The sequence below is a fragment of the Balaenoptera ricei genome, chromosome 20, assembly GCF_028023285.1.
Source record: "Balaenoptera ricei isolate mBalRic1 chromosome 20, mBalRic1.hap2, whole genome shotgun sequence".
Classification (NCBI taxonomy): domain Eukaryota; kingdom Metazoa; phylum Chordata; class Mammalia; order Artiodactyla; family Balaenopteridae; genus Balaenoptera; species Balaenoptera ricei.
The window spans coordinates 12,714,383-12,727,791 of NC_082658.1; the positions used below are offsets into that span (position 1 = coordinate 12,714,383).

General features: G+C 49.3%; 1 protein-coding gene across 8 annotated transcripts in view; it reads right to left on the bottom strand.

Annotated features, from left to right (window-relative positions):
• CCDC57 (coiled-coil domain containing 57) overlaps positions 1–13,196 on the bottom strand; it is a 113,539-nt gene extending 100,343 nt beyond the window's left edge. For 6 of the 8 annotated variants that reach the window (XM_059907705.1, XM_059907706.1, XM_059907702.1 and 3 more), the window contains exons 1-2: positions 13,055–13,196; positions 139–553 (exon numbers count right to left, since the gene is read on the bottom strand). In XM_059907705.1, the coding sequence (XP_059763688.1) occupies positions 139–553; positions 13,055–13,100 (461 nt within the window). In that variant the 5' untranslated portion in view covers positions 13,101–13,196. Of the gene's footprint in view, positions 1–138; positions 554–5,221; positions 5,360–10,958; positions 11,085–13,054 lie in introns of those variants that run through there. The other 2 variants (XM_059907703.1, XM_059907704.1) reach the window with 2 other exon arrangements.
• Positions 13,197–13,409: the final 213 nt, after the last annotated feature.

Below are 13,409 nucleotides of genomic sequence, written 5' to 3' on the forward strand. Positions count from 1 at the left end.
CACTGGGACCCAGAAAAAGACATCCAGGTGTGGCCCCGCCTGCCTTCCCTTGACAAACACCGGACAGGTGGGCGCCGGGCAGCGCTGTGGGGCGGGAGGCGTGTGGAGGGTCGGGGAGTGGGGTCCGCTGGCCCTCACCTGTGGACCCGCTCCAGCTCCAGGCGGTGTTCCTGCAGCCTCTGCTGGGACCGCTGCTGCAGATCTTCCACCCGCCGGGCCTCACCGGCCAGCGCCTGCCTCAGCTTGGCCACCTCGATCTTGAGCTCGCTCACCTCGGCCTGCCTGGCCTCCTCCAGCCCACGGGCCTGGGCAAACGCAGCATCGTAGCGCTCCAGCTCCCGGTCCCGCTCCTCCAGCACCTGCAGGTTGTAGACGAAGTCCTCCCGCAGGCGTCGCAGCTTCCCCTGCGCCTCCTCCAGCTGGCGCTGAGCGTCCTGCAGGGCTGCCTCCTGCATCTGGGAGTGCTGGGCCTGCAGTGCTCGCCACTCCTCCTCCTTGCGAGCCAGCAGGGCATTCAGGGCCTGCTCTGTGGGCGGGGGCAGCATGTCGGCAGCTGCAGCAAAGAGGAGGCGGGCAAGCGGTTCACCGTTAGGGACCCTGTCTTCCACAACACACACCTCAGATCCCCAACTAAGTGATCGCTGTCACCAAAGCAGGAGGATGCTCTGGCCAGTTACTGGCTTTCTGGTCACACCCTGAGTTCTGGAGAGCCAAAGGCAGCTCCCCTAGGGTCCAGCAGGGCAGGGGCATACTAGGCCCAGACCCCCAAGGCTCTGTCTACCCTATCCTCACCCTACAGCAGAGGGAACAGACAGTAAGTGCAGGATCACCGAGGTAAGAGAGGAAGGAAAGACAGGGAGTGTTGTTTGCTCACCTACAAAAGCTAGGTTCTTTAAAATAGTTTCATAAAGTGCTCTCTCCATTTTGCAAATAAAAAAATGAGGCCGCTCAGTAGCTGAGCTGTGCCTGGCCGCAGGTGGCCCCTGAGCCAATGCCCCTTCCCACCCCCATGCTCTACTCCCGGAGCTGGAATGCAGGCTCCTCTGTTCTTGTGTTTCCAGTCCATCGTGCACTGATACTTTTGTAAAACACAAAAAAGTGCTAGAAAACAAATGAAAATTTAAAAAACGAAGATATATAACACGCAACTCCGATTTTTTAATTATTCGATTCAACAGCATAAAACTACTTTGTCAAATTGCCAACAAGTGTCTGAAGACCTCTTGCCTCCCGTGTCCACAGAGGATGGCCCACAAGGGGCAGGGCTGGTGAGGGTTGCTCCCCACCGGGGCACCTCCACCACTGTCCTGGTCCCATCAGCTGGCAGAGATGGGGTGGATTCTCATGTGCAAAACCGCTGGTGGGGGCGGGGGAGGGGATCTCCTGGGCTTGACTTATGCAATGGGTCCGAGGCCATGGGTCAGGCCCCGCCAGCTACACAACAGGCCCAGAAAGCATAAAGGCTGGCACAGGTGCCACTGGCATCTTCTGGGGCAGAAGGTGGCATGTGAATGATGCCTGGCTCTGAGAGTGCTTTTCCAGGAAGGCCAGGTGGGGTCTGAGGCAGGCATCCAGCAGTGACTTTTGTGTATCATTGTCCCTAAAGAGTCTGAAATGTCTGATTCATTTTAAGTGGGTCTTTTTTAAGATGAAAAAGACAAACTGTCCCAGGCCATCTCAACCCACAGGGTCAATACACATTCATAGAAACCCTCTTGGACAGAGGAACAAGATTTCAGGGGCCTGTGAAGACACCCTGTAGGTGTGGAGGTTCCAGGCAGCCCATCCCAAGGGGCACCATCAGCATCAATACTGGTCCCCCTTGGTCAATGTAAAGCAAATATCCACAAACTAACTCAGAAACAGGAACAGGAGAACCTGAGGGTCTTTTTTTGTTTTTATTTTTAACATTACATTTACAGCAAACACTCTCTAAACCAGAAAGAGCACAACTTTTTTAGAGACGTGAAGTTCATTTCACTCCTGAAATTACTGATAACAAAAACCAACAACAGGGGGACTTCCCTGGTGGTCTAGTGGTTAAGAATCCGCCTAGCAATGCAGGGGACACCAGTTCAATCTCTGGTCGGGGAACTAAGATCCCACATGCTGCCGGGCAACTAGCCCACGTGCTACAACCAGAGAGCCTGCGTGACGCAACTACAGAGCCTGCGCACTCTGGAGCCCACGAACCACAACAAAGAGCCCCTGTGCCGCAACGAAAGATCTTGCGCACCGCAACTAAGACCTAACACAGCCAATAAATAAATAAATAAATAAATATTAAAAGAAAAACAAACAAAGTTCTACAATGAAACCTTACTTTCTAAAACCCAGTGGAGGTAAGAAATGAACAAATTTTTCATTTTACACAACGTTTTGATGGCATCAGGTTTACTGTGATTGAACTCTTCGTAGGACCTCAATTCAAACATCTGCAGAGTTGCTGCCACAAGCACTGCTGTCCTCAGACAGCCCAAGTCTTGCTTAGCTTATGAGTTGTGGACTCTTTGCCCTGTGAAAGGTGATCACTAATAATAGAACACATAAAACTCTAGAGAAAAGCAACAAAAAACCAAAAAACAAACACACACACACACACCCCACCAAAAAATTATCTATGTAATCAAAATTATTACTATTAACATCTTGGAAACAAAATGAAAAAAAAAGTAAAGTAGAAATCGTCAAAGTGGTCTAGGTTAGTATTTAGAGACTCCCAAAATATTCTGTCAGGACTAAAGAAACAATAAGGGTGCATTTTCTGGAAGAAGATGCGTGTTATGTGCTGGGCTACCCCAGTAGATAGTGGGAACATGAAACAAGCTTTTTAGACATTTGTTTCTCACAGCTCAGCAGAACAGTGCTCAGAACACAGAAAGTAAAATAAGAAACACACGATGAGGGACTTCTCTGGTGGCGCAGTGGTTAAGAATCTGCCTGCCAATGCAGGGGACATGGGTTCGATCTCTGGTCCAGGAAGATCTCACATGCCGCGGAGCAACTAAGCCCGTGAGCTTAGTGTGCCACAACTACTGAGCCTGTGTGCCACAACTACTGAAGCCCGCGTGCCTAAAGCCTGTGCTCCACAACACGAAAAGCCACTGCAGTGAGAAGCCCGTGCACTGCAATGAAGAGTAGCCCTCACTCGCCGCAATTAAAAAAGCCCACGTGCAGCAACGAAGAAAGCCTGCGTGCAGCAACGAAGACCCAACGCAACCAAAAATAAATAAATAAATAAAATTGATTTTAAAAAAAAGAAACACACGATGAACGTTAGGAATGGGCAATAAAGGCCAGGTAATTATTAAGTATTGAGCAATGCATCTGACTAAGGGCTTGCTGGAAGGTAAAGCACAAAGGAAAACAGGATTCATCACAGGATTTGCGTCTTTCATAAGGAAAAAGTAAGGCAATTTCCCAGGTGAAGCCATCGGCATTTAGATCTAAATGAATTCCTTACGTAGTTTTTCCTATAAGGGAAACAAATTGTGCAGGACAGGGCCTGGCAAGCTTTCTCCCTTTACCGGCCAGTCGGTAAATATTTAGGGCTTGGTGGGTCATCAGGTCTCTACTGAAGCCCCTCAACTCTGCGTGAAAGCAGCCACAGAGGACAGAAAAAGTATAGGCTGAGTCTCTCCCACAGGCCTGCTGTGCCGACCCCCAGAAACTTGTGCAGGGGACGCTTTTATCAGCACCTGTGTGACAAATACTATCATTTCTTAAGGCTGGTCCTCGCAGCCCCTAATCCTCAGGGGTCCGAGATGATCTCAATCTGGACACAAACATCCGTCCACAACTCCCCGGTGTCCACTGGGGGTGCAGGCCAGCCTCATGGAGGGGAGGAGGCACATGCACTTCCAGCCCAGCCCATCTCGGGGTGACTGCACCAGAGATGAGGAGCAGAGGGAGAGGGCACAGACACGAGAGGCTGAGAGAGCAGGAGGAGACCGCAGGGCCTTGTGGTGTTGTGATACAGTAACATACACTGGTCTTCATCCATGGTTTCTGGCACAAGACTCCTAAAACCCTTATTTCCTGAGTGACAGAAGCTACAGGGGCATCTTTAGTTAGTTTTTGTTCCTCGTTCCTGAAATAACTCCAGGTGAAAGGATGTCTCCCATTATTCATAACAAACCTCTTTCAACCACACCTGAGTCTATGTTAATGAGGTGATTTTGGAAAGCCCCTAGATAACCAATGGTTGGGGGCTGGTTGCCAGGGGAACCAGAGGGTTGGAACTTGCAACTCCACCTCCCAACTTGCAGGGAATGGAGAGGAGCTGGAGGCTGAATCAATCACCAGTGGCTAATGGTTTAATCAATCAGGTTTAAAAATACTGCCGGGTGGGCCTCTAACCCACAATCTGGACAGGATTGGCAAACAATCTAGGCATGTTGCAGCAAAAACAGAAATGAAGTTTTCCCTCTCCTGAGAACAACAAAAATAAAGGGAACAGTGAACAGGCTAGAGAAGAAACATAACCTGGCCTAAAAGAGTTAATCACTCCTAGTTTTAACTGTTACTAATCTGTAGTGTCTGTAACTAGGTTTGTACTTCACAAAGCTAACCTATCACTCTTTAACACTATGTGAATGACATCCTGCACTCCCTAGTAGCATTTGCATTTCAGAAAGAAGGTTGCAGGCGGTTAACCAAGAGACAAACGGACCCAACAACCCAATTACCAGGCTGCCTGACGCCAGCTGTGACTGTTTTGAAATAATGCAGGAAGAAGAATGCAAGACCTTCACTACTTTTGATCCTTATCATATAGGCTGGACTGCAAGCCCCACATGTAAAATCTTCTCTGATTCCCCGAGGAGCAAGGGCACAGTTCTTGAGGCGCTAGCATACTGTGTCTCTCCTTTGCCTGGCTGAGAAATAAAAGCCTATTTCTTTTCCTCCAAATCTCTGTCTCCGTATTTCTATTCCGCATCGGTGCGCAGGGAGCCAAGGTTTTTGCCAACAGGCACAGGTGCGTTTCTTTAAGGAGGTTACTCACCCAAAAGACATCTTCTGAACACAAAAACTCAAAACCCAAAACCTGTCTCTTTGCTGCAAAATGAAACTAAGCACTGAAGGTCAGCAACACCTCCCTGGGGAAATCCAGGGGACGGTCCCTGGAACAAACAGACCAGGCAGCTGCTCACTCATCCACAGGCTTTCAGTACTGGCAAGGGGCCGACGAGGCACAGGCAAAAAGTCCCTCTGGACTTACCTTGTGGCTGGCAACCAGGTTCACTTTGCCCCCCACACAACAAGCCTCACTTAGACACCGAGGTTGCAGCAAAGAGGGCGTTTATTTGCAAGATAATCAAGCGAAGAAAATGGATCTCAAATCCACCTCCCCAGAGGCAAGGGGCTCAGGGTATTTATGGGATCAGGAATAAAGAAGCAGGGCGGTCAGAGGCAAGGTCATGAGGAAAGGTGATTGAAAAAAGGTTTGGTAATCGGTCTGCACAGGTATAACTAGGCTACAGGCCTCTGCACGTTTTGAGGGTGGAGTTTTCGACCCTCCAGTGTTAAAAGGTCACCAAGCGGACACTCCTACATGCCCAGTTGGAGGGTTGGTGGTCCTATCCAGTCTTAACTGGCTCAGCTTGAACTAGACGCAGCTGACTCCAAGTTCCTGGAAAACAACTCGGGCAAACATCTTATTGTTTAGGCTACGTGCTGCTCGGAGGACATGCAAGTCTTAAAACTACCTTGATTAGTGAAGGCAGGTGAATTGGTTTGACTAATTATTATGCACGGTTTCAAAAGCATCCATAAAAATCCCTGAACCAGCAGGTTTGGAGAGCTTCTGGGCTGGCGAAGGCGTGGAGATGTGGAGGGCAGTGTGCTGGGCAAGCGAGCATGGGAGCTCCCGGCCCCTCCCACCCACCTTACCCTGTGTCTTCCATCTGTCAGCTCTGAGTTGTATCCGCTTATAATAAACTGGTGATCTAGTAAGTAAAGCGCTTCCCAGAGTTCTGTGAGCTACTCTAGCACATTACTGAACCTGAGGAGAAGGGTCATGGGAACCCTGATTTACAGTAGTCGGGCAGAAGCATAGGTGACAGACAACCTGGACTTGCAACTGGCATCCAGAAGTGGGGCATCTTGTGGGATCAGCACTAACCCCAGGCAGTTAGTGTGGGAACTGAGTTAAATGTAGGACACCCACTCGGCGTCCACTGAGAACCTGAGAATGCTTGCTGGAAGAAGCGCCCCCTGACATGTGGACATCGGACAGGAAGCAAGCGTTCTGAGTGTGAGGGCAGGGAGGGAGGACGAACTCGGAAGCAGGGTCCTAATCAGAAGGGACGGCCGGACTCCACAAGTGTCCTGATAGAGCTGTCCTAACCAGGGACAGCGGGGTGACCTCCCCGCAGGGCTCTGGGGCAGAGCAGAGCTCTGCCGGGGCAGACCTTGGGCACAGCCCCGGTCTCCACCACCTCTCCTGCAAGACAGTCGCACCCTGCCTCGCCCAGCGCCCATAGGCCCAGTGCGGCCATGTCAGCCTCTCCTTAGCTGCATCCATCCAGGGCCTGCTTGCCATCTCGAGTTAACAGGGTGCTGACAGAAACCCTGAGCCCGCCACCCTCAATTCTGCACGCCCCCGCCCCCGCCCCTGTTGCCCTCAGCTCGCCAATGGCACCCCTCTCCACACAGCTGCCCAAGCTGAACACCTGGAACTAGCCTGGATTTCCTGCTGTCTCTCATCCCCCCACCACACCTCAGCCACCATCATCCCTCACCTGGAGTCTCACTGACTCCAGACCCTGAACTGGCCCCTCTGTTCCATACTTGCCCTTTGAGAGCCACCAAAAGAATCTTAAAAAAAAAAAAAAGCCTAACTGCCCCCTACCCAGCAGGGCTTCCCATTCCTCGGTCCACTTACAACACCTGGATCGCTACATTCAGGGCTGGGATGTGCCGAATGGTTCCCCCTCCCACCCCGTCAGTCAATCTCAATCCAGCTGCCCCTCTGCCTGGAATGCTCCTCCCAACCCACATACAGGCTCCTTCGTGTCACTGAGACCAACTCAAGGATCACTGCAGGAAATCCCCCCTAAACTTCGACTAAAGCTGGTGCAATGCCATAGCCCTATCCAAATTCTCTGCGTGGCACTTATCAGGAGCGGGTGGATTATTACTTATGTTATCATTCTTCCCTACACGTTCCACATGGTATCCCATACTTGGAACTCCAGCACACAGGAGGTGCTCAAAAGTATGTACTAAATAACTAAATGGTAAAAACTATCACATGACAACACATAAACATGGGGCTCTGGGGCTACAGCAGAGGAACTGGGGAGGCAGGTATCTTTGTTCCTCCAGGGCCATTCCAAATCACTCCTCCTCCTCCTCCAAAGGCTCGGCTTCCTTAAAGTACCCACAACCCTGTGTGCTAGGTGGTCTCAGAGCCCAGGTGGCTCTACCACAGAGGATGGCCCTGCATCTGTGAGGTGCCTGGCCCACCTCTGCTACCCCGTCCATGGTTTCCCCCACTCCAAAATACCCAAGCACCCCACACTCTGATGGCCAGCCCTCTCCCTTCAGATTCGGTCACTCTAGATCAACAATAACTTGATCTTTAAGTGTGTTATTGGATGTATCAATGAACTACAGGAAAACTAAGGACATTCACTTTAAAAAATTTTGAATTCAGTAAAAACTGGAGTTACTGGCTTCCAATTCAGTCAGTTGCCAAGTATTTTCCCCAGGTAGACCGCCTAGGGGATTCCCCAGGTATGTCCTGAGGTCACCACACTCTGTTCTGTACCTCAATCCCTGGCACCTTGAAGGAGATAACAAATGTTTGTTACTACTCCATTTAGGATGTATATCATTGTAGCCAGAAAAAAAATGATACTAAGTAATGTACAATTCTCATAGACATAGCAAACTTTCTTAAATTTATTCATTTATTCATTTAACAAGTATTTATTTAGCACTTACTACATGTCAGGTGCTGTTTCACCTGCTGGAGACATAGGGGCCAGGTCCCCACACCAACGGGTTGTCATCCTTGCTGGGACAAGACAGAGATGCACGGAAACAAAGGGGCAGAGGAGGTAACTTCCCACATCACTAGCGTGGCCGGAGACGCAGGGCTGCTCGGGTCAGAGGTCAGGGAGGCCCTGCCCAGAGGGAAAGGCAGGAAGGGGCTCTGCTCAGCCTTCAGGAGGCTTACACATCCTGTTCAGTCCGTGGCCCCTGCCCTGGCTGCAAGCTTCCCAGGACCACTGGGAAACCAGGGTTCCAGCAGGTCAGCCTGGCCACCAAGCTCAAGAAAAGCCCGGAGTGGAATAACAAGGCGACTCGGTGACCTCCACAGTTGGGCGTTCACCCACACTAACTGACGTCTAATGGCTGGTCCCCCAAACCCCAACATATGCACAAAGCCAGCTGACTACAGTGGGGCTGCGTGAGTGCGAGCTGGTGCATGGCCTAGTGAGTTCTGGGGTCTGGCATAGTCTTGTGAACAGAAATCGGCGTACACACAGACCACCCGCATGCCTGTGCACACTCACAGGCAAAGAATCAGAATTTAAGCAAATACACAACTTTAAATGATGCCGATGCTACTGTGATCTTTGATGAAATGCCTATGAGTCATCACTGCGGTTCTTTGCAGAGAGAGCACACGGAGGTCTGTGAGGTCAACGGGCCTCCCTCCTCTGAGGACCGTCCGTAGGCTCGCCTCTTAAATGCATCGGTCACACAGCCACCCATGGAAATTACTCTTCTAGTACAGAAATCTGACCACATGATACTGTGCCCATGGCACGTGGCCTTTTCAAAAGAAAGTTCAACCTGTTTGGCACAGTATATGAAGACCCCTAGGATGGGGCCTGGCCCATCTTGCCCACCACAGCTCCCTCTGGACCTCCAGCTGGTCCCCAGAGAGAAACGAGCTTCTGCGGTGTACGCTCCGCTGGACCTCGGCATGCCCTGTGCTCGTGCTCCTTTCCCTCCCACCCCCTCACAGACAGCCTGCCCTGCATCCGTCACAAATCCCAAAAGCCCCAAGGCTGAGATTAATCGGCTTTTATTAAAGGTCACAGATTCAAAATCTGGACCCAATCTGTCTGTCAGCCAGCAGGCACCCCCAGCAAGCACCCAGTTTTCAGGAGGGACCACACAAAACTTCTGGGGCAACTGGAGAAATCTCCGGGAAGGGCAGGGGGAGCGCACTGTCAACTCGTCTTGGCCCACGGCATTCACAGTCTTCTAAGAGAACCAGTGGGGTCAGCAGGGGATGGACCAGGACCGTGCTAGGTCATCTCATCACTCTGATGTTCTCATCTGTAAAATGCTGACCTTTCTAAACTTTTTTATTTTTTATTTTTTTTTTAATCTAAGGGGGATATTTACCTTAGATTAAAAAAGTTAGTTAGTTAGTTAGTTCTGAAAGGCACTTGGAAATTCTGGGTCTTAGGAAGATGGAAGTTACTCCTCATGAAAGCCATGGTTTCCCAAACATGGAAAATTTGCAGGCTGCAAACAGACACAAGCAGCAGAGGCCCTATCTGAAGACCACATCAGTCATGAGTGAGTTCGAATGCACCCCTGGTGTCAAGACGCCACCACAGATTATACAGTGGGGTGTGGAAGAGCTCGGGCACTCACTTACTCTCTCACCCAAAACCCAGCAGTGGTCTGCAGCAGTTGACCCTGACCATGCAGGCCCAGCCTTGTCAGATCAAACGGAGCATTGAGAAAGAGGCTCAGAAACTGGCGCGTCCAGGCAGTGAGAGACTCTGAGGTGTCTCTTCACAGATTACGACAGGACCAGGGCTGCAAGGAGGATCTATAGCCAAGCATCTCCTAACAGCCAACATCATACTTAAAAGAGTTTGGGGCAAAGGATGAGGCCTAAGAAACCATATATGAAAAGGAGATCCATGGAAGAGAAAGAGCTTTCCAAGCCAAGTGGGCTCTGCAGAGGGGCTTGCCCCGCCCTGGCAGGGCCCCACCTCTCCAGCAAGCTGGCTGCAGTGACTACGAGCTGGATATACAGGAAGGAGCCTGGGAGGATGACTTCATCCTTGCCAATCTCACCCCTTGCCAAGATGACCAAATCAGAGTGGAACCCACAGGCTACCCAACTGCAGATATGACAGGAGAACTAAGCACACTTTTGTTTGTCTGACCAAAAACTTGGAGCAATTGTTTTAGAATAAACACTTGACAAGTACTTTACTGAAAAAACACCTCAGTAAAACATAAGCAGTTGCAAACTCTAAAATGTACAAAAAAGGACCATTTGTAAAGGCTACAAGTCAGTGCCTAGATGCTCACAAACAAGCCATTTAGGCACAATGGCTGGTCAAACAGACACCTAAAGCAGAGGTTTCTTTTTATCCCCTTCCTCTGAAGGACTATGGCTCCAGATACATTTGGCTTTCCACTCAACCATCATTCCTAATGCAGAAAACCCAAATCTACTTCGGTAAGGCATGTTGTCTTACTGGTGCTCTGTAAATATATTCAATAAGCTGAATTTATAAAACATTTTTGGGGGACTTCAAATAAAGTCCAGAGGTGGCTCATCTCTGCACTCAGGACAGGGGACTCAGTGCACCCTCTAGAATCCCAGCATGAACTAAACTCGGTACAGACAATTTTTAAGGGGATCAAGGGGATGAAAATTAGGGGCCTATGACCCAAGCCTTTTCTCCTGTCCTTCACTGACTGCCAAACAGTACCCATGATCATTTGTAAAACCTGAGAGAGATGAGCAGCAGATAGATCTTAATTCAATCACTGGTACTTGCTCGGGGTGAGGGATACTGCTACAGTGAGGGGAACAGAGTGCTTTTTTATTTGAATTTACAGCTGCCAAATTCCCTTGCCTCTCCCCCCAAAAAAGCAAATAAATGATAAAATAGAAGTTTGAAGAGTCTTGTAGTTAAGAGCTGACACTGTGCTCACTTTCAGAACCACATAAATGTTTCACATACCAAAACTTAAAATCAATAAGGACTTGGGAATTCCTTGGCGGTCCAGTGGTTAGGACTCCGTGCTTTCACTGCCAAGGACCTGGGTTCAAGCCCTGGTCGGGGAACTAAAATTCCACAAGCCGTGCACTGCAGCACAAAAAAAAAAAAAAAAAGAAAAAAAAATCAATAAGGACTCAAAGTGAAATATAATCAGAAACAAATGAACATCATTTTATTACAAATTAATAACATAAACACACTAAGACAACTTTGTAAACAGCATTTTAATTATATATTCTAAGCAAAAAAACAAAAACAACCACATGCAAATATTATACTTTAGTAGGTTTGTTTTTCACAGAAATATGGATTGGCAATACTGAAATTACTTTATATGTGGTCTAGGATTGAGCAAAAAGGTAAAGGTACTGAGGACAATAGGAGCCAGAGTTAGAAGAAAAGGAATGTAGAATGAACCCTGTGGTGATGGATTGGAATTGGAAGTATCAATATAAACTCAGTTTTTAATATGTACAGATATATGGATACAGAAATAGATACGGATGTATATAGTGTACACAAATATATGTTTCCCAGCTCACCCTTTGAGAAAGCCAAAAAGCAATGACACTCCAGTAGCAATGAGCATACCTCCCCCAGATCTTGGTTTCTAAAAAAAACATCTAAACTAAAAGGAACCAACACTCCTTAGAGAAATGACTGACTCCAGGCTAGGTCAAGGAAAGCACAAAATGAGTCCAGAATATCTTGTGGTGTCAGAAAATAAGTGTGTGCTCAAAATGTTGAGGACAGGCTAAAAGGACAGAGGCCAACTTGAATGGGCCAAATCTGGACAACAGTGCAACAAAATAAATGATAGTAATGGATTATAACCTATGAAACAAAAATAAAATTAAAATGCCTATACCAAGATAAATAACTGAACAAATTAAAATATGGAAAGTTCTTCCTTACAGTACAATTCCAACTTATAAAAGCAGAAATAATGGAAATGGAAAAATTACCATGTGGCAAATGCAACACTTATAATTGTTTCAGAAAATGCTCACTTCTGGATGCTAAAATTACTCGTTGGCAGTATGGTTATAAACAAGATATTTACTATTTAGAAAGGGAAAAATGGTAACTTGATGAGGGAAACACCTTGTAGACATCACCTAAAACACACGACCGAAGTTAGCATCAGCAGTTACGGGACAAATCAGCATCAGATGACTCCTGATAAGATGCAGAGAAAAACACAATTTCACTGGTAAGGTTTTTCTTAATAAAAATGCGTAACTTAAAAGTAATCATAAAGGAACATCAGATAAACCCAAACTGAGGGGCATTCTACAAAATAACTGACTCATAAAAGTCAAGGAAAGTCAGAGGAAGTGCTCCAGATTAACGAATAAGAAGACAAAGAAAACACGGATGGTGCTGGATTGGATCTTGTAAAAGAGTAAAGTCATTCGTGGGATAATTGCTGAGTGAATAAATCCTATACATTAGATCATGGTTTTGTATTAGTGTTAGTTTCCTCAGTTTGCGAAAATGAACTATGGTAACATAAAAGGTTAGCATTTGGGGGAATCCCGGCAAAAGGTACAGAGGCGATCTTTGTACTCCTTTTGCAACTCTTTTGTAAGTCTCAAATAATTAAAAAAAAAAAAAAAAAAAAAAATCACTCTGGGCCAGGCTGCCCGGGTTTGAACCCGTCCTCACTGGCTGTGGAACCCGGGTAAACTCATCTCTGCAGCGCCCACCTCTTCAGGTTCCTGGAGGGGTCGAATAAACACTAGAGCACTCGAAACAAAGCGTGCCGGCAGCGAACACCCCCGGCCCTCCCACCCCGCTGGCGGCACGGGCGCTGCAGCGAACAGCCCCACAGGGAACAGCCCCGGGTCGGTGTACGGGGTTCCGCGGGCCCGGCGGGGTTGAACGGCGGGCCCCGCGCGAGTGCACTGCGTCTGGTAGGACTTGAACGTCTCGGGTCTTTCCAAGGAAAGCGACGACGCCCGTGAAAAGCGAGCCGAGAAGCCGCAGCCTCCCGCGCTGCGAGCCCCTGAGGCCCCTGGGCGGCCCCCCGCGCCGCCCCCGCGTCCGCGCCTCACCCAGAACGCCTGCTACGAGCAGCCTCCGGTCCCGCCGCGTTGCCATGGTGACCCGAGTCCGTCTGCCACTATCCGGGCGCGCTCGGTGCACTTCTCGGGTCCCGCCGGCTGGAAACGCGAGCCCCGACGCCAGGTTCCGGATTCCTCCCGCCCCGCCCGCGCGCAGGTGCAGCCGAGGGAGGAAGGCCTAGGACTATCAGTGGGTTGCGGGTGGACGGGAGGCGGCCGAGGCTTCCCGGCGCGACAGCCCCCCCACTCGTCCAGCTGGGCTCCGCGATCCCGCCCGTCTCGCAGCCCCGAAGCTGTTGGCGGCTCCGACGGGTCGGGATGTGGGACTGCACGGAGCGGGGGCGGT